The sequence below is a fragment of the Megascapheus bottae genome, chromosome 3 (genome assembly GCF_031878675.1).
Source record: "Megascapheus bottae isolate mThoBot1 chromosome 3, mThoBot2.hap1, whole genome shotgun sequence".
In the NCBI taxonomy this organism is placed as follows: Eukaryota; Metazoa; Chordata; class Mammalia; order Rodentia; family Geomyidae; genus Megascapheus; species Megascapheus bottae.
The window spans coordinates 6,562,658-6,576,157 of NC_143511.1; the positions used below are offsets into that span (position 1 = coordinate 6,562,658).

General features: G+C 42.9%; 1 protein-coding gene across 1 annotated transcript in view; it reads right to left on the reverse strand.

Moving 5' to 3' along the window:
- Dapk1 (death associated protein kinase 1) overlaps positions 1 to 13,500 on the reverse strand; it is a 180,167-nt gene that overhangs the window by 39,221 nt on the left and 127,446 nt on the right. The window contains exons 10-17 of the mRNA XM_090329520.1: positions 11,676 to 11,765; positions 9,562 to 9,654; positions 7,118 to 7,237; positions 6,411 to 6,509; positions 4,877 to 4,975; positions 2,599 to 2,697; positions 1,494 to 1,691; positions 991 to 1,188 (exon numbers count right to left, since the gene is read on the reverse strand). Of these exons, the coding sequence (XP_090185646.1) occupies positions 991 to 1,188; positions 1,494 to 1,691; positions 2,599 to 2,697; positions 4,877 to 4,975; positions 6,411 to 6,509; positions 7,118 to 7,237; positions 9,562 to 9,654; positions 11,676 to 11,765 (996 nt within the window). The remainder of the gene's footprint in view (positions 1 to 990; positions 1,189 to 1,493; positions 1,692 to 2,598; positions 2,698 to 4,876; positions 4,976 to 6,410; positions 6,510 to 7,117; positions 7,238 to 9,561; positions 9,655 to 11,675; positions 11,766 to 13,500) is intronic.

The following is a 13,500-nucleotide window of genomic DNA, read 5'->3' on the forward strand; positions in this document are numbered from 1 at the left end:
AGACTTAGGATAGTGTCTTCAAATTCCTACAACACAAAGGTTACCAGCTGCAACTTCCATTACAATCCGTCAGCATTGCAAAATGAATCCTTCTTCTGTAGAAATAAAATCTTCCGAATGTTTTAGATATGAATTCTTTTACCTCAAATAACTCATAATAAAACATTGCTGTTACTATGTGCACCACTTAAAGTCTCCACAATCAAAGATTAATTCCTGTTGGACTTGGTTAACACAATGCTAGCACAACAGGTGCTTGCTGTTCTTCTAGTTACAAGGCTAAAAGCACACCCACCTCTCCTATTCATGTGAAAATTTAGATGGAGCTAGGTGCCAGTTGACCTTACCTGTAATCCTAGTGACTCAGGCTGAGATGTGAGGAACATGATTTGAAGACAGCCTGGACAGGAAATTCTGAGACTCTTATCTCTTACTCAGAGAGAGAAAAGCTATGGCTCAAGGGGTAAAGTGCCAGGCTTGAGGACAAAACACTACAGTACCAATGTCCTGGGGTTAAGCCAGGATAGTGGCCCACACACAGAGAAATCTAGACAGGATTCAGGCACATGAGATACCTAGGAGCTCGAAATCTATGTTGTTTATTATTTTACCAGATAACAGAGTCCTTTTGATGTTACAGAACTTACTTGGCACCCAAAAGAAAATTTGGGGAACTTCTGATCATTGGTGGAGAAATCTTGATTAAATCCTAGGATCATTAAGTATTTTGTGAAGACTTGGTGCTTCAGGAAATGAAGCTGTCTTTGCTGACACCATGTTGTTTATTTCCCTATAGGAGCTCACATGTGTACACACACACACACACACACACACACACACACACACACCAGTTGTATAACACAAGTTTGCATGGGTGGCATTCTCTGTGAATGATAAAGAGATGTAAGCAGGCATTGGCCAAAATCCAGAAACAGGTTTCTGGGCACACTGAGGTGGGGGGGGGGGGTGGCACCTGTCCTCCGCACTTGCCTTGTTTGAGATGTCCAAATTGCAGCCTGCCTCACAGAGGGCCACCACGATAGGCACGTTGCCATCTTTGCAGGCCACGTGGAGTGGTGTGTTGCCATGCCTGTCTTGGAAATCCACAGAACACCCGTGGCCGAGGAGAGCCTTCATGACTTCCACCTGACAGCGCCTCACAGCAAGGTGCAGGGCTATGTGTCCATCCTGAAACACACCAGGCTCCATGAGTGGGCCCCTGTCTCTCCATCTCCATGCCGCCACCACCTCTCTACCCCGGTGAGGCTTCAGCAGCAGCAGGATCACTACTACAAAGCCTGCTCAAGATCCAAGCTGGCTCAGGCCAAAAGAGAGATGCTATCTCTGAAGATGTGGCTTATGAGGGACAGTGCCTATTAAGAAAGCATGAAGCAGTGACTAAAAAAGAAAATAATACTAATACTTGGTTATGTCAGAAATACAAATTCCTAGATCCCCAGACACTTCTTAGTATGTGTGGCCCATCGAATCACCTTGTCAGATGCATTGAGGTCAGCTCCATGTTCAGCCAGACACTCTACAATGTCATGGTAGCCCCTGGCTGAGGCTGTCAGCAGTGGCGTCTCTCCTTCTCGGTTCTTGACGTTCACATTACAGCCTGCTTCGCAAAGGGATTTGGCCACAGAGTAGTAGCCGTGCCAGGCTGCACAGTGCAGGGGGGTTTCTTCCTCCTAACCAGACACAAGTACAGAAAGGAAGAGAAAACATTCAAGGGTTAAAGTATGAGGCAGGGTCAGCCGCCATCAATTCCTACAGGAAGCTCAGCTCAAATGAATGCAGAGAAAGAGGTTACAGCTAAGGGGGAGAAATATTAAACTGAAATAATAACATCAGGGTGAGCCACTGTGATTCAGAACAGGACATCAATATTTCTCCCTCTTTTCTTTCCTTAATACTTAGTGTTGCATGAATTTGACTTTCTCAGCACATTACTGACAAATGACTTTCTTGAGCCCCTGGAACCATGAACTCAGCTTTTCTAAACAATACAGCCTCCATGAGGGTAGATTTATAGCATCTTGCTTGCAAAACTGCCTTCATTTACTTTACCTGCAACTATTAATAGGAGGAGAACATTTCTCTAAGCAAAAATTCTTCTAGAATGATCAACCTCCAAGATTTCTGCCATGGAAGGAAAACAAAGATGAGTCAGGACACTGTCACTGCTCTGACAAGGGAGAAATCGGGATAACTATGTTCTGAGTCAAGGAAACTTCCAGACTCGAGGTGCTCAGGGACTGTGAAGTCTGGATGGTCCCAGGCCACATCAAGAGACCCAATTCTATCTGACAGGTGGGACAGGATAGTGGTTACAATTGGGTATTCAGAACTTGGGAAAGTTACGGAATTTTCCGTGCCTCAGTTTCTTCACTGATCTGTAAAAGTGACAGCAGCAGTAACACACCTCAAAGAGGTACACAGAGCAAGCATTACACAAAGGAAGAGAACCTGGCAGCAACATCTACTACGTGTCACATAGGTTAGAGAACCTATCCCAGTAATGGACAACAAGAACCTAACTCTGAAGGACTCTACTGTACCCTCTGTGGGTGGAGCCCAGAAACCGCCCTGACCCACCTTGTCCTGAAAATTAGGATTTGCGCCAAAGCTGCACAGGAGCTGGGCCACATCGGAATGGCCATATCGAGCTGCCACGTGGAGGGCTGTCTCTCCAGACTGCAAAGGAAGCAGAGCATTCACAGGGGCTGTGGAAGCCACAGCATGGTGCCACTCTCAAGTACTGTTTCCCACTGGTTGGGCATTTTACCCTCTTCTTCAGGCCCTGCCTTTTTTCAATTGTTATTTTGACCTAAGGGCTCCTTGTCACTCGGGTGTGTGCCTACTTATTGGCTTTCCATCTGCAGGTACCTGTATCCCTCTTCTCTCCATAGACACAGGGTCTCTTGGACTTTTCTATCCTGGCTGGCCTGGTACTATGATACTCTGATCTTGGCCTCTGGTGGCTTAGAATAGTAGGCATGGGGGCCGGGAGTTTGGCCTAGTGGTAGAGTGCTTGCCTAGCATGCATGAATACCTGGGTTCGATTCCTCGGTACCACATACATAGAAAAAAGCTGGAAGTGGTGCTGGGGCTCAAGTGGTAGAGCTCTAGCTTTGAGAAAGTCCAAGGACAGTGCTCAGGCCCTGAGCCCAAGCCCAAGACTGGCAAAAAAAAAGAATAGTAGGCATGCACTGCGAGATCCAGCTAGAGGTTGAGAACAAGTACTTGAGAACTGTCCTGGCTGGTCTAGAGCCTTGAACTGAGATTATCCACATTCTCAGCCTTCCAACTATCTAGGATTATAGGTATGAGTCACTGGTATTATCTGGCTGCTTCCCTCTCCTACTTTTTCCCTCCCTCCCGCCCTTAAAAACCTACCAAATAAATTCTGCTTTTAGATTCACCAAATGGCAATTACTTAAATGTAGGGGGGTTTCATGGGGCTTGAACTCTGGGGCCCGGGTGCTATCCCTGAGCTCTTCAACTCCAGGTTATCGCCCTACTTCAGGGCCTGGTTTGTCCCTGAGCTCTTCAGCTCAAGGCTACTGACCTAGCCCTTGAGCCTCAGCCCCACTTCCCATTTTCTAGTAGTTAATTTGGAGATAAGAGTCCCGTTCTTTAGTGCCAGCACTGGCTTTGAACCACAATCCTCAGCCTCCAGAGCAGCTAAGGTTATAGGGATGAGCCACCACACCCAGCTACAGTCTTATTAACAGGTTTTCTTTTGTCTGTGGATGCTTAGGAATCTGTTCATTTCCTATATTCTTGGAGATTTTTTAAAAAAAAATTGCTCATCCAATAAATTTCTATTCATGAATAATAAGCGTAACTACTTTAAAATATTTTAATCTTCCCCCCCAAAATGTCACACCCTTAAAGTGGTCAAAACAAGTCATTCAACTACAAAATGCAGTGACAAATGTGTGAAAGGATAACAATCTTAAATGTCTTCTAAAGGCCCATGTGTTAAGTGCTCGTTACCTGACTGATATTGTACCACTGGGAGGTGTGTGGCCTGTCATACATGTCTCTGGCCTTAAAGTTAGTCCCTAAGGGCATGCCTTTGAAGGAGATAATAGAACCCTGGCTTCTGTTTTTCTTCCTCTTTCCCTTCTGGGAGTCACAAAGTGAACAGTTTTGTTCTATCATATACTCTAAACCATGGCATTCCAAAAGCAACAGACCCAACTGACAGTGAAAAACAACTTCTAGAACAATGAACCAAAATAAGCCTTTCCTCCTTTTAAATGGATATCCTCAGGATTTTGTTACAGTGATAAAAACTATGGTTCAGTGAATATGGTTTAGTGAACATGCAATCATGTTTGGGTGCCTTAACTACACATCAGAAAATGAGCTTTGGAAGTAGAGACTGATACACAGTAAAATGAGTTAATGAATGAAATGTAGGGATCCTAGCTTAGGTCTGGTTCCAGAAGTACCGATTTGTTTCTTTCTATGTACCCCCAAAATCCTTATTTTACATGATCGCCTCATTAATCTACTAGTGTCAACAATCTGTAAACTCAGCATGGTCAGCTATTAAAAAAGGATGAGAATGGTAGATGATTTATAGCACAGTAAGTCTGAAAATCAGAACTTAGGTCACTGTTTCTCTTCCAAGTTGAACTCAGAGTCCTTGTGTTATGGCAGATAATTCATTATTTGTTTATTGTAATAATCTTGCATGTTTCAGCATAGTGCAGATCTTAATATTAGATCAAGCCATGGGCACAGAATAACTTCTACCTTAAACACACTACAGGAGGCTTTTATCCTGAATTCTTTGGTCTGGTAGACCAAAACTAAAATTTATCCCTTCACCATTTCCTCTAAAGAGGAAAGGAGGCCTTACCTTGTCTTTCACATCCAGAGGACATTTGTTCTCATTGAGAAATTTCAGAGTATCCACGTGGCCGTGACGGGAGGCCCAGTAGATGGCATTGGATCCGCCCTGTATGAAACCAATGTGGTAGAGTCACATGTCTGGAGAGTCCTGGATGTGTGTGTCCCACCTCTCAGAATTACAACATTCCATGCCTAGGCCCACAAGCCAGAGGAAGCACTACTTCTGACAACTGCACCAGTTATCAAAGATGTTGCAATAGGTAAAGTAAAGTTCAGCCCAGGGCTTCTCCCTACTATCTTTGCAACTATTTTATTAATTGGTTAACTTATTTATTTATCGATTTATTGTTAGTCATGGGGCTTGAACCCAGGACCTGGGCACTATCCCTGAGCTTTTCTGCTCAAGGCTAGTTGCTCTACCATTTTGACCCACAGCTCCACTTCTGGTTTTCTAGTGATCCTGCCTGGCTGTGATCCTCAGGTCTCAGCCTCCTGAGTAGCTAAGATTACAGGATCTATTTTTATTTTAGTAATGTAAAACTCTCATTTCAATCTCTGATTAAAATTCCTTGTACAGTCAGCTTTCAGTATGTACAGGGATGATTTCAGAACTCTTCATGAGACAGTAAAATTCACAGATGCTAAAGTCTACCCCCCCATGCTGCCTTTTCTTCTTTGTCAATTATGAGTACAATACACGTTATCAATATCATCTCTTCCATTGTTCTCCACCATCTCTTCCAACCCCACGCATCCCATCCCATAAGTCCATCTGATTCCATTTTTCATGTATGCTGAAGTCCCTTTACAATAGTATAATAGTTGCATACAACCTATACGCAGCCTTACATCATGTTGAGATTACTCAGAATACTCAACAGACTGGAAAAATTACTGCATTCTTTACAGTATAACAAGGAAAACTGTCTGGAATTTTCTTAACATTTTCCATCTACTCCTGGTTGAATCAATGGTTATATAGTCCATGGATAGGCAGGGCTGACTCTACTGGAAAGGGACAAATAGATTCATGTACAGCTCTGATGACAGCATAGGTGGGGGGCATGGCTCAAGTAGTACAGTACATGTCTAGTAAGTGTGAGGCCCTGAGTTTAAAGCCCAGTACTACAATATTAACAAAGGCCTATGGCTGCTGAGAAAAGATGCTTGTAATGATCACAGTCGTTAATGATGCTGTTTATATACTTCTAAAGTGATCTGTAACTCCAAGTGTGTCCACCTAATGCACATACATAGGCAAGGGCATTTCTACTACATTAATCAGGTAATGAAAGCCTTTCCAAATGTGACCTCAAACCCTGTAAAGAGGACAGTCAGGAGGAAGTACACAGAAATGCTGTTACAAAGCTGCAGGGCCCAGGGAAAAAGAAATGAGAGCCTTTTCCTAACAGAAGTGCCATACTGCACAACTGTCTAAGCAACACACTTTACTATGTAGGATACCAAGAAAACCCTATGATCAGGAGACATTTAGAAATACATAAGAAAGGAATTCCTTTTCAATAAATTAGAACTATGACCTTATCCTGGACATCAATTCTTGATCCTCTCTTAATGAGTAGCTGAAGTATCTGGATATTCCCACAGCCAGCAGCAATGAGTAATGGAGGAGTTCCATGCTGGAAAAGATGAGAAGAAACAAACTATGGTTTTTCAGGTTTAGTATGAAAGGAAGAACCCAAATTACCACCACAAATCTCCTGGGTATCCATAGATAGAGATGTGGCTGTCTGACAGAAAGGGAGAACAACCAGAAAGTCAAGCAGTCCCTTCCCTTTTTGGATTCACAATCCAAAGTGATATTGTCATTTTCAGAAATGGGAAGGTCCAAAATGTCAGGGCTAGCTGGGCCCAGTGGCAGCCTCTCTAATCAGGAGGCTGAGATCTGAAAGTCAAGGTTCATAGCCAGCCCTAGTAGGAAGTTGAACTTGGGCTCAAGTGGTAAAGTGTGGGCAAAACTGTTAAGGGGCAGCTCCCTGGCCCCAAGTTCATGACCCAGTACTGGTACATACACTCCCTCCCCTGCCCCCCCCACCCCCCCCCCCACACAGAGCCAGGCGGAGCAGTACAATCCGGGAAAAAAGTAAAGCCTTAGATACAAAAAGCCCTTATTTGGAACTCAAGTCAAAATTAACAGACATGGGTTTTATTCCATCATATTGGGACTTGGAGGTCCACATTTACTGTGACACACCCACCCATCAGCCCAAGAACAGGGAAATTCTACCTTGTTGGGTTGGTTAACATCATAGTTGGACAATGAGCCTAAAAGGTGCTGCAGGCCTGGAACATTATCATCATTGATGGCATGGATGATGGCTTTCATGACAAAAGAGTCTTCCTCATCCTGAGTCAGACATCAAGAAGCACAAGTAAGCATAAGCTTGCTGGTCAAGAAACTCTTAGAGCATAAGAGAAGCGAGTACTCACTCGCTAAAGGTGAAATCTGGAAGGTGGGAGACACTAGATTCGCCATCTGCGTGAAAGTAACTGGGAGGTGATTTGCTCTTTCTATGTGGCAAACTACCACTACTTTCTGTTTACCTGAGCTATTCAGGAGGTTGAATTCAGAGAATTGCAGTTCAAAGCTAGTCCACCCAGACATACCTTCAATTAACTAGCAAAAAGTTAGAAGTGGAAGAAAGGCTCAAGTGACGGAGTATCATCCTTGAGTGGAAAATGCCAAGCAAGTGTCAAGGCCCAGAGTTCAAACCACAGGACCACAAAAAGCTAAGACAGCATTATTCAGCTTTATTATTTTTCTCTACATGCTTTCTGGAAACATATATTAATAAACTCCAATGATAAACACAAAAAGGTTACTGGTCATTATTTTTGTACAAAATCTGAATTTTAAAAGCTGTTTGCTCTCTAGGTTACAATGTAGGTGACATAAGGCTCAGGTAAACAGGAGGGAGTAGCAGTTTGTCACATAGAAAGGGCAAAATGTTACCTCCCAAACAAATTAATTTCTGGAATAATGAAAATATAGTGATGAAAATACTGGTATTTTCAATTAGGGAAAGGTATGCTCAGAGGGTAAGCATCTGCTTGTAAGGGCAGAGTGGAAAATGCTTTGTTGAAACTTTTTCCTGAATTCAATGAACTCCATGAGGAATCTGATTGTTTATGTGCATCGTTAAGAATGCCACAGGTTCTGCATCTATCACAAGCCTAGTCTTGATTTGCATGAGGGCAGAAGCCAAGAGAAACAGAGCAAACGTGAAGGATGGAATTAGGTGTTGGAGCCCGCCCTAGAGATTAGTAATACAGGGCACGGAAGAATCAATCTTTCACAGTGACATGGATTTCTCCAAACTGCTTATTCAGTCAGTATGATTATAATTTACAGTCTTTAGTTACTCTCATTATACTGCTTAGATTCATAGCTGTTATCTAAGCGCAATGCATTCCCAAGATAGCCTTCGTCTTCTCCTCCTAACTTCCTTCTCTCCCACTTCTTTTTGAAAATTTTACTTTTTAGCCTTTCCGATCTCTTTTTTATTCCACAAAGCTAGAGCTGCAGACTTCATGGAGCAGTGACTAGCTTGAGAGGAAAAACAAGAGCAAGTGTGTGCTGACTTGTGCCTTTATAGTGCCGATACCACCCAGAAAATGCTGGCAATTCAGTTACAGGGCAGGGTGGTTCCCACAGAACCTCCATGTTTGTCTTTTCTGGGGGCCTGTTTACTTCCCAAGTAAACAAAACTCTTGTTGTTTGTCAGGGAAAAGCCTCATCAAATTTAGCAATGTCAACTCATATCTGAGGAGCTAATCTGTGATTAAGTTACAGTTTGGGCTGAGAGAAATAGTGATGCTGTTGTCCATGGCTCTAGACAGTCAGTACCATGTCAGTAAACCAAGTGAATTTGGCATCTGGTCTACCATGAGCCTCACCACTCAGAAGCTGGGCATTTTCCTTCATGTTGATAGGGAAAGGGGATGGGGACCACATGTCATTTCTATACCACTATGATCCTAAAAACTCCATGTCAATGCCAATTGAGAGTTCTCCTTTTAATTCAGGCAAATTAGAAAGGGCTTCTCCTAGCCAGCAAGAAAGAGAAAAGGACAGAGAAAATGAATGTGTGTGTGCGTGTGTGTACTTGTGTGGTGGGTGGTGTGGGTAGGTGTATATAGGGTATGTGTATAATACATTTGGGGTGTCTATGTATGCTATGTGGTATAATATATATATATATATTAGTGTGTGTGTGCATTGCAGTGTGTATGATGTGTTGTGTGTAATATGTATGGTGTATGTGATGTGCATGCATTGTATGGTTTCTGTATTGTATGATATACATGTGTTGTATATTTGTGATGCTATGTACATAATGTGTCTGTGGTATGTATAGATATCGTGTGTGAAGTAGGTGGTGCAGTGTGAGGATGTGTGTTGTGTATGTTTTAGTGTGTAGTATAGTGCAGTGTGGTGAATATGTCTGGGTAGCTGAGACAGGTAAGAAGGTAGGGTACAGAGATACTGCCAACCCAATTAAGATGTAAAAGGTAGGAAAGAAGGTTATGCCCAGTCCTCCAGAAAGAATAAGAATAGGCCTGACATTTCCAGAGCTAGAAGTTTTCTGAATTGTTGAACAAATTGGATAACTTAAGCACTGCCAATCCATAACACCAAGAAAGCTGGCTGTAGCCAATGGCTCTGCTTACCAGAGTGTCATCACTGCGGGCCACACTCATATTACTTCGGGACAGGAACGACCTTGATAATCTTTGGCACAGGGATATCAAGCGAACGGATTGCTTCAATAAAGAAACAAAAAGATGTAAAAAGTCAGGAGAGCGGATGTAAAAATGTTCAACCCAGTAGGGACAACACAGCCTTTGAGAAGTGTTCCTAAGGACAATCTGCTCTCACAGGGCAGTGTCTTTCAGCAGACTGTAGTATTTTGCTGAAAGAATAATTTTAAAGATCTTACAAGTCAAGACAGTGGTAGAGACAGATTCTGTGCATTTCATTATGAAGCTGTGGACTCTTCTGAGGTACATTGTTCTCTATCCTTCCAGGAACAAAATAAAACTGTGACAAACCCTGAACAGGTTACCCTGGGGAAGTACAGCACATTGGGGGCCAGACTTGAAGACCTCTGATCCAGGAGTAAAGGTAGAAAATGTGATTATAAAAACGCATATAGCAGGAGCAGGTCACCAGTGGCTCACGCCTATAATCCTAGCTACTTAGGAGGCTGAGATCTAAGGATCAAGGTTCAAAGCCAGCCAGGGCATGGAAGTGCAGGTAACTCTTATCTCTAACCACCAGAAAACCAGACATGGTGCTGTGGCTCAAGTGGTAGAGTGCTAGCCTTAAGCTGAAGAGCTGAGGGATAGCGCTGAGCCCCAGAGTTCAAGTCCCACAACCAACCAACCAACCAAACAACAACAACAAAAAAAAACTAACAAAACAAAAACACATATAGCACACATCTCACCTTTTTTCTTTTTCTTGTGCTGGTACTAGGGGTAGAACTCAAGTACTCACACTCTTAATGGTTTTTTTTTGGGGGGGGGGGAGCTGGAGTTCTACCACTTGAGTCACATATTTACTTCAGGCTTTTTTTTTGGGGGGGGGTGCTGGCTTAAGGCTTGAATTCAGGACCTGGGTGCTATCCCTTAGCTTCTTTTGCTCAAGGGTAGCATTCTACCATCTGAGCCACAGCTCCACTTCCAGCTTTTTTGGAAGTTTAGTAGAGATAAGAGACTCATAGAGTTTCTTACCCAAGTTAACTTTGAACCTCAGTTCTCAGATCTCAGCCTACTGAGTAGACAGGATTATAGGGGCCAACCACCAGCGCCCAGCCCAGGCTTTTTTTTTTTTTTTTTTTTTTGAGATAAATGCCTCAGGGACTTTCCTGCCCCTGTTGGGTTTGAACCACAATCCTAGATCTCAGCCTGATCAGCAGCTAGGGCTATAAGTGTGAGCACCAATGTCCAGCTTCTGCACTTACTCTGTTTTTTTGCCAGTCCTGGGTTTGGGTTCAGGGCCTGAGCACTGTCCTTGGGTTTTCTCAAGGCTAGAGCTCTACCACTTGAACCACAGCACCACTTCTGGCTTTTTTTGTTTTTCTATGTATGTGGTACCAAGGAATGGAGCCCAGGTCTTTGTGCATGCGAGGTAAGCACTCTACCACTAGGCCAAACTCCCAGCCCTGCACTTACTCTTAAAGGCAGAAATCGCAATAACAAAGAGAAAGAGATAGACAGAGGTAATGGTGGGTCTTCTTGTTTCTTAAGCCTTACTCTGAGGATTTCTTTGAGATCCATTACAGCACCCACATTCATATAACTACCATAGCCATAAAGAAATACAGTAGTAGGGAATAGTTTGGATGAAAGCAAATGCAAGTTTACATTGGAAAGAATGACTACATTCTTTTTTTTTTATCTTTGAAAATAAAAATCATGGGGCCGGGAGTTTGGGCTAGTGGTAGAGTGCTTGCCTAGCATGCATGAAGACTCGGGTTTGATTCCTCGGTACCACATACATAGAAAAAAACTGGAAGTGGTGCTGAGGCTCAAGTGGTAGAGCTCTAGCCTTGAGAAAGTCCAAGGACAGTGCTCAGGCCCTGAGCTCAAGCCCAGGACTGGAACCAAAAAAAAAAAAAAAAAAAAAAAAAATCACAGTGCAGAAGATTACAAAGTGAACTTCTAAAAAATTTTAGATACATTTTTTTTTTGAATTATCACTATCAGAAGAGATGAGCCCCTGCTCAGACAGATTTGTGAGGAAGAAAGAGACTGTGTGAATCCTTCCTTCCCAGTCTTACTTTCCATTTTTTCCGGGCTGCAAACTTCTTGAATTTCTCCATGTTGACTGCTGATGCTTTTCTACTAAGTGCTTGCTGTGTATCTTTAGGCTGAAATGGAAGTTCAAGAGAAAAAAAAAAAAATTAAGAGTTCTCCCATTACAGAAATGGGTTATCTGACAACTTCCCCCAAACCTCTCATTACTCCCATAGGCTTACACAGTTAACCTTCCTAAAATAGCACACCAAGCTGGGAAAACATGCAAGATCTAGAAACCTAGCCTCAGCAGGCTGACTCTTAACAGCTAGGGGTGTGATATCATGCATAAACAGAGTCTTCTTGGGGAGAAGTTGAGCTGGCAGCCAAATTAAATTACAGCTTTCCACACTGATAGTTTGGGAATGGCAAGACACCTCGGACTCACTCCCAGGAATGTGTAAATACTGGCTTTCCTGTAGCATTCATTCCTGTTACTGCAGCTTGTGTGAAAGATGTACTCAGGGACTGGGCTACAGCCTTGAGAAGCACTCAGTCAAGTGTTGGGAACTCACCAAAGCAAAGAGAGCTTTGCTTGACTCAAACCTGCTTCTGTGAGGCCCAGTTATGGGCTTCATGATTTTGAGCTATACCTATCACAGTCTATGTTATAACGTGAGTCTTAAAGGTTCCTTAAAGATTCATTCTAAAGGTTTGGTGGTGTTTGGTTGAACTGGGAGATGGACTAATCTTGAAGAGGTGGAGCTTATGGGAGGAATTTAGGTCACTGGAGGGAAAGAATGCCTTTGAAAGGGATATTGAGACTTTGCTCCTTCCCCCACTGGGGCTTGAATTCAAGTCCTGGGTGTTGTCCCTAAGCTTTTTCACTCAACGCTAGCTATCTGGGATGAGCCACACCTTGACTTCTGGCATTTTGCTGAACTGCTGATAAACATCTCAAGGAATTTCCTGCTTGGGCTCGCTTTAAGTTGCAATCCTCAGATCTCAGTCTCTTTCTGATCCCTGACTGCCATGATGTAAACATCTTTACTACAATTCATTCTCCCTGCCATGAGGTACTGCTTTGTCATATGCTGCAAAACAAGGAAGGAGCTAACCATAGACTGAAGTCTCTGCAAATGAGAGCTGAAAGAAATCTTTCCTTCTTCAAAGATGATTATTGCCAGGTTCTGATGGCTCATACCTGTCTAGCTACTCAGGAGGCTGAGATCTGAGAATTGTGGTTCAAAGCCAGCTTTGGCAGGAAAGTCTGTGAAACTCTTACCTCCAAGTAACCACCAGAAATGATAGAGCAATAACCTCAGGGACCGTGCCCAGGCCCTGAGTTCAAGCTCCACAGTCAATCAAAAAGGGGGGGAAAAAAAAAAAGACAAAGAAAAAGCAAGCAAGCAAACAACAACAAAAAACCCTGATTATCTCAGGTATTTTGTTACAGTGAAAGAAAATGTACATGTCCCCAGCTTTAGTCCTTTCCATTTTAGGTGAAAATAACTCCATTTTTTAACCCAAATGTTAGCACAGGTGGAGACGGCTATGTGCCTCAGGTCCAAAGCTGAAGCATTCTTTTCTATACAGTGTAAAATGGCCAGTTTAAGTAGGACTGCATATTTTTCATGAGATGCTGATAGCCCAGATTAAATATATTAAATATGATAAATCCTAGAAATTATTCAAATTAAAAAATACTATTTGTATCACTGCCAACCAAATAAATCAAAATATAGCTGCTGATTGGACTAGACCTTCTCCAATCTTGCTCTGTAACAGCTTATTTGTCTCTCTAATGCAATCATTAAGATACTTTCTAATCTGTCAGTGTGTCTTACTTGCGACACTAATAGTACACCT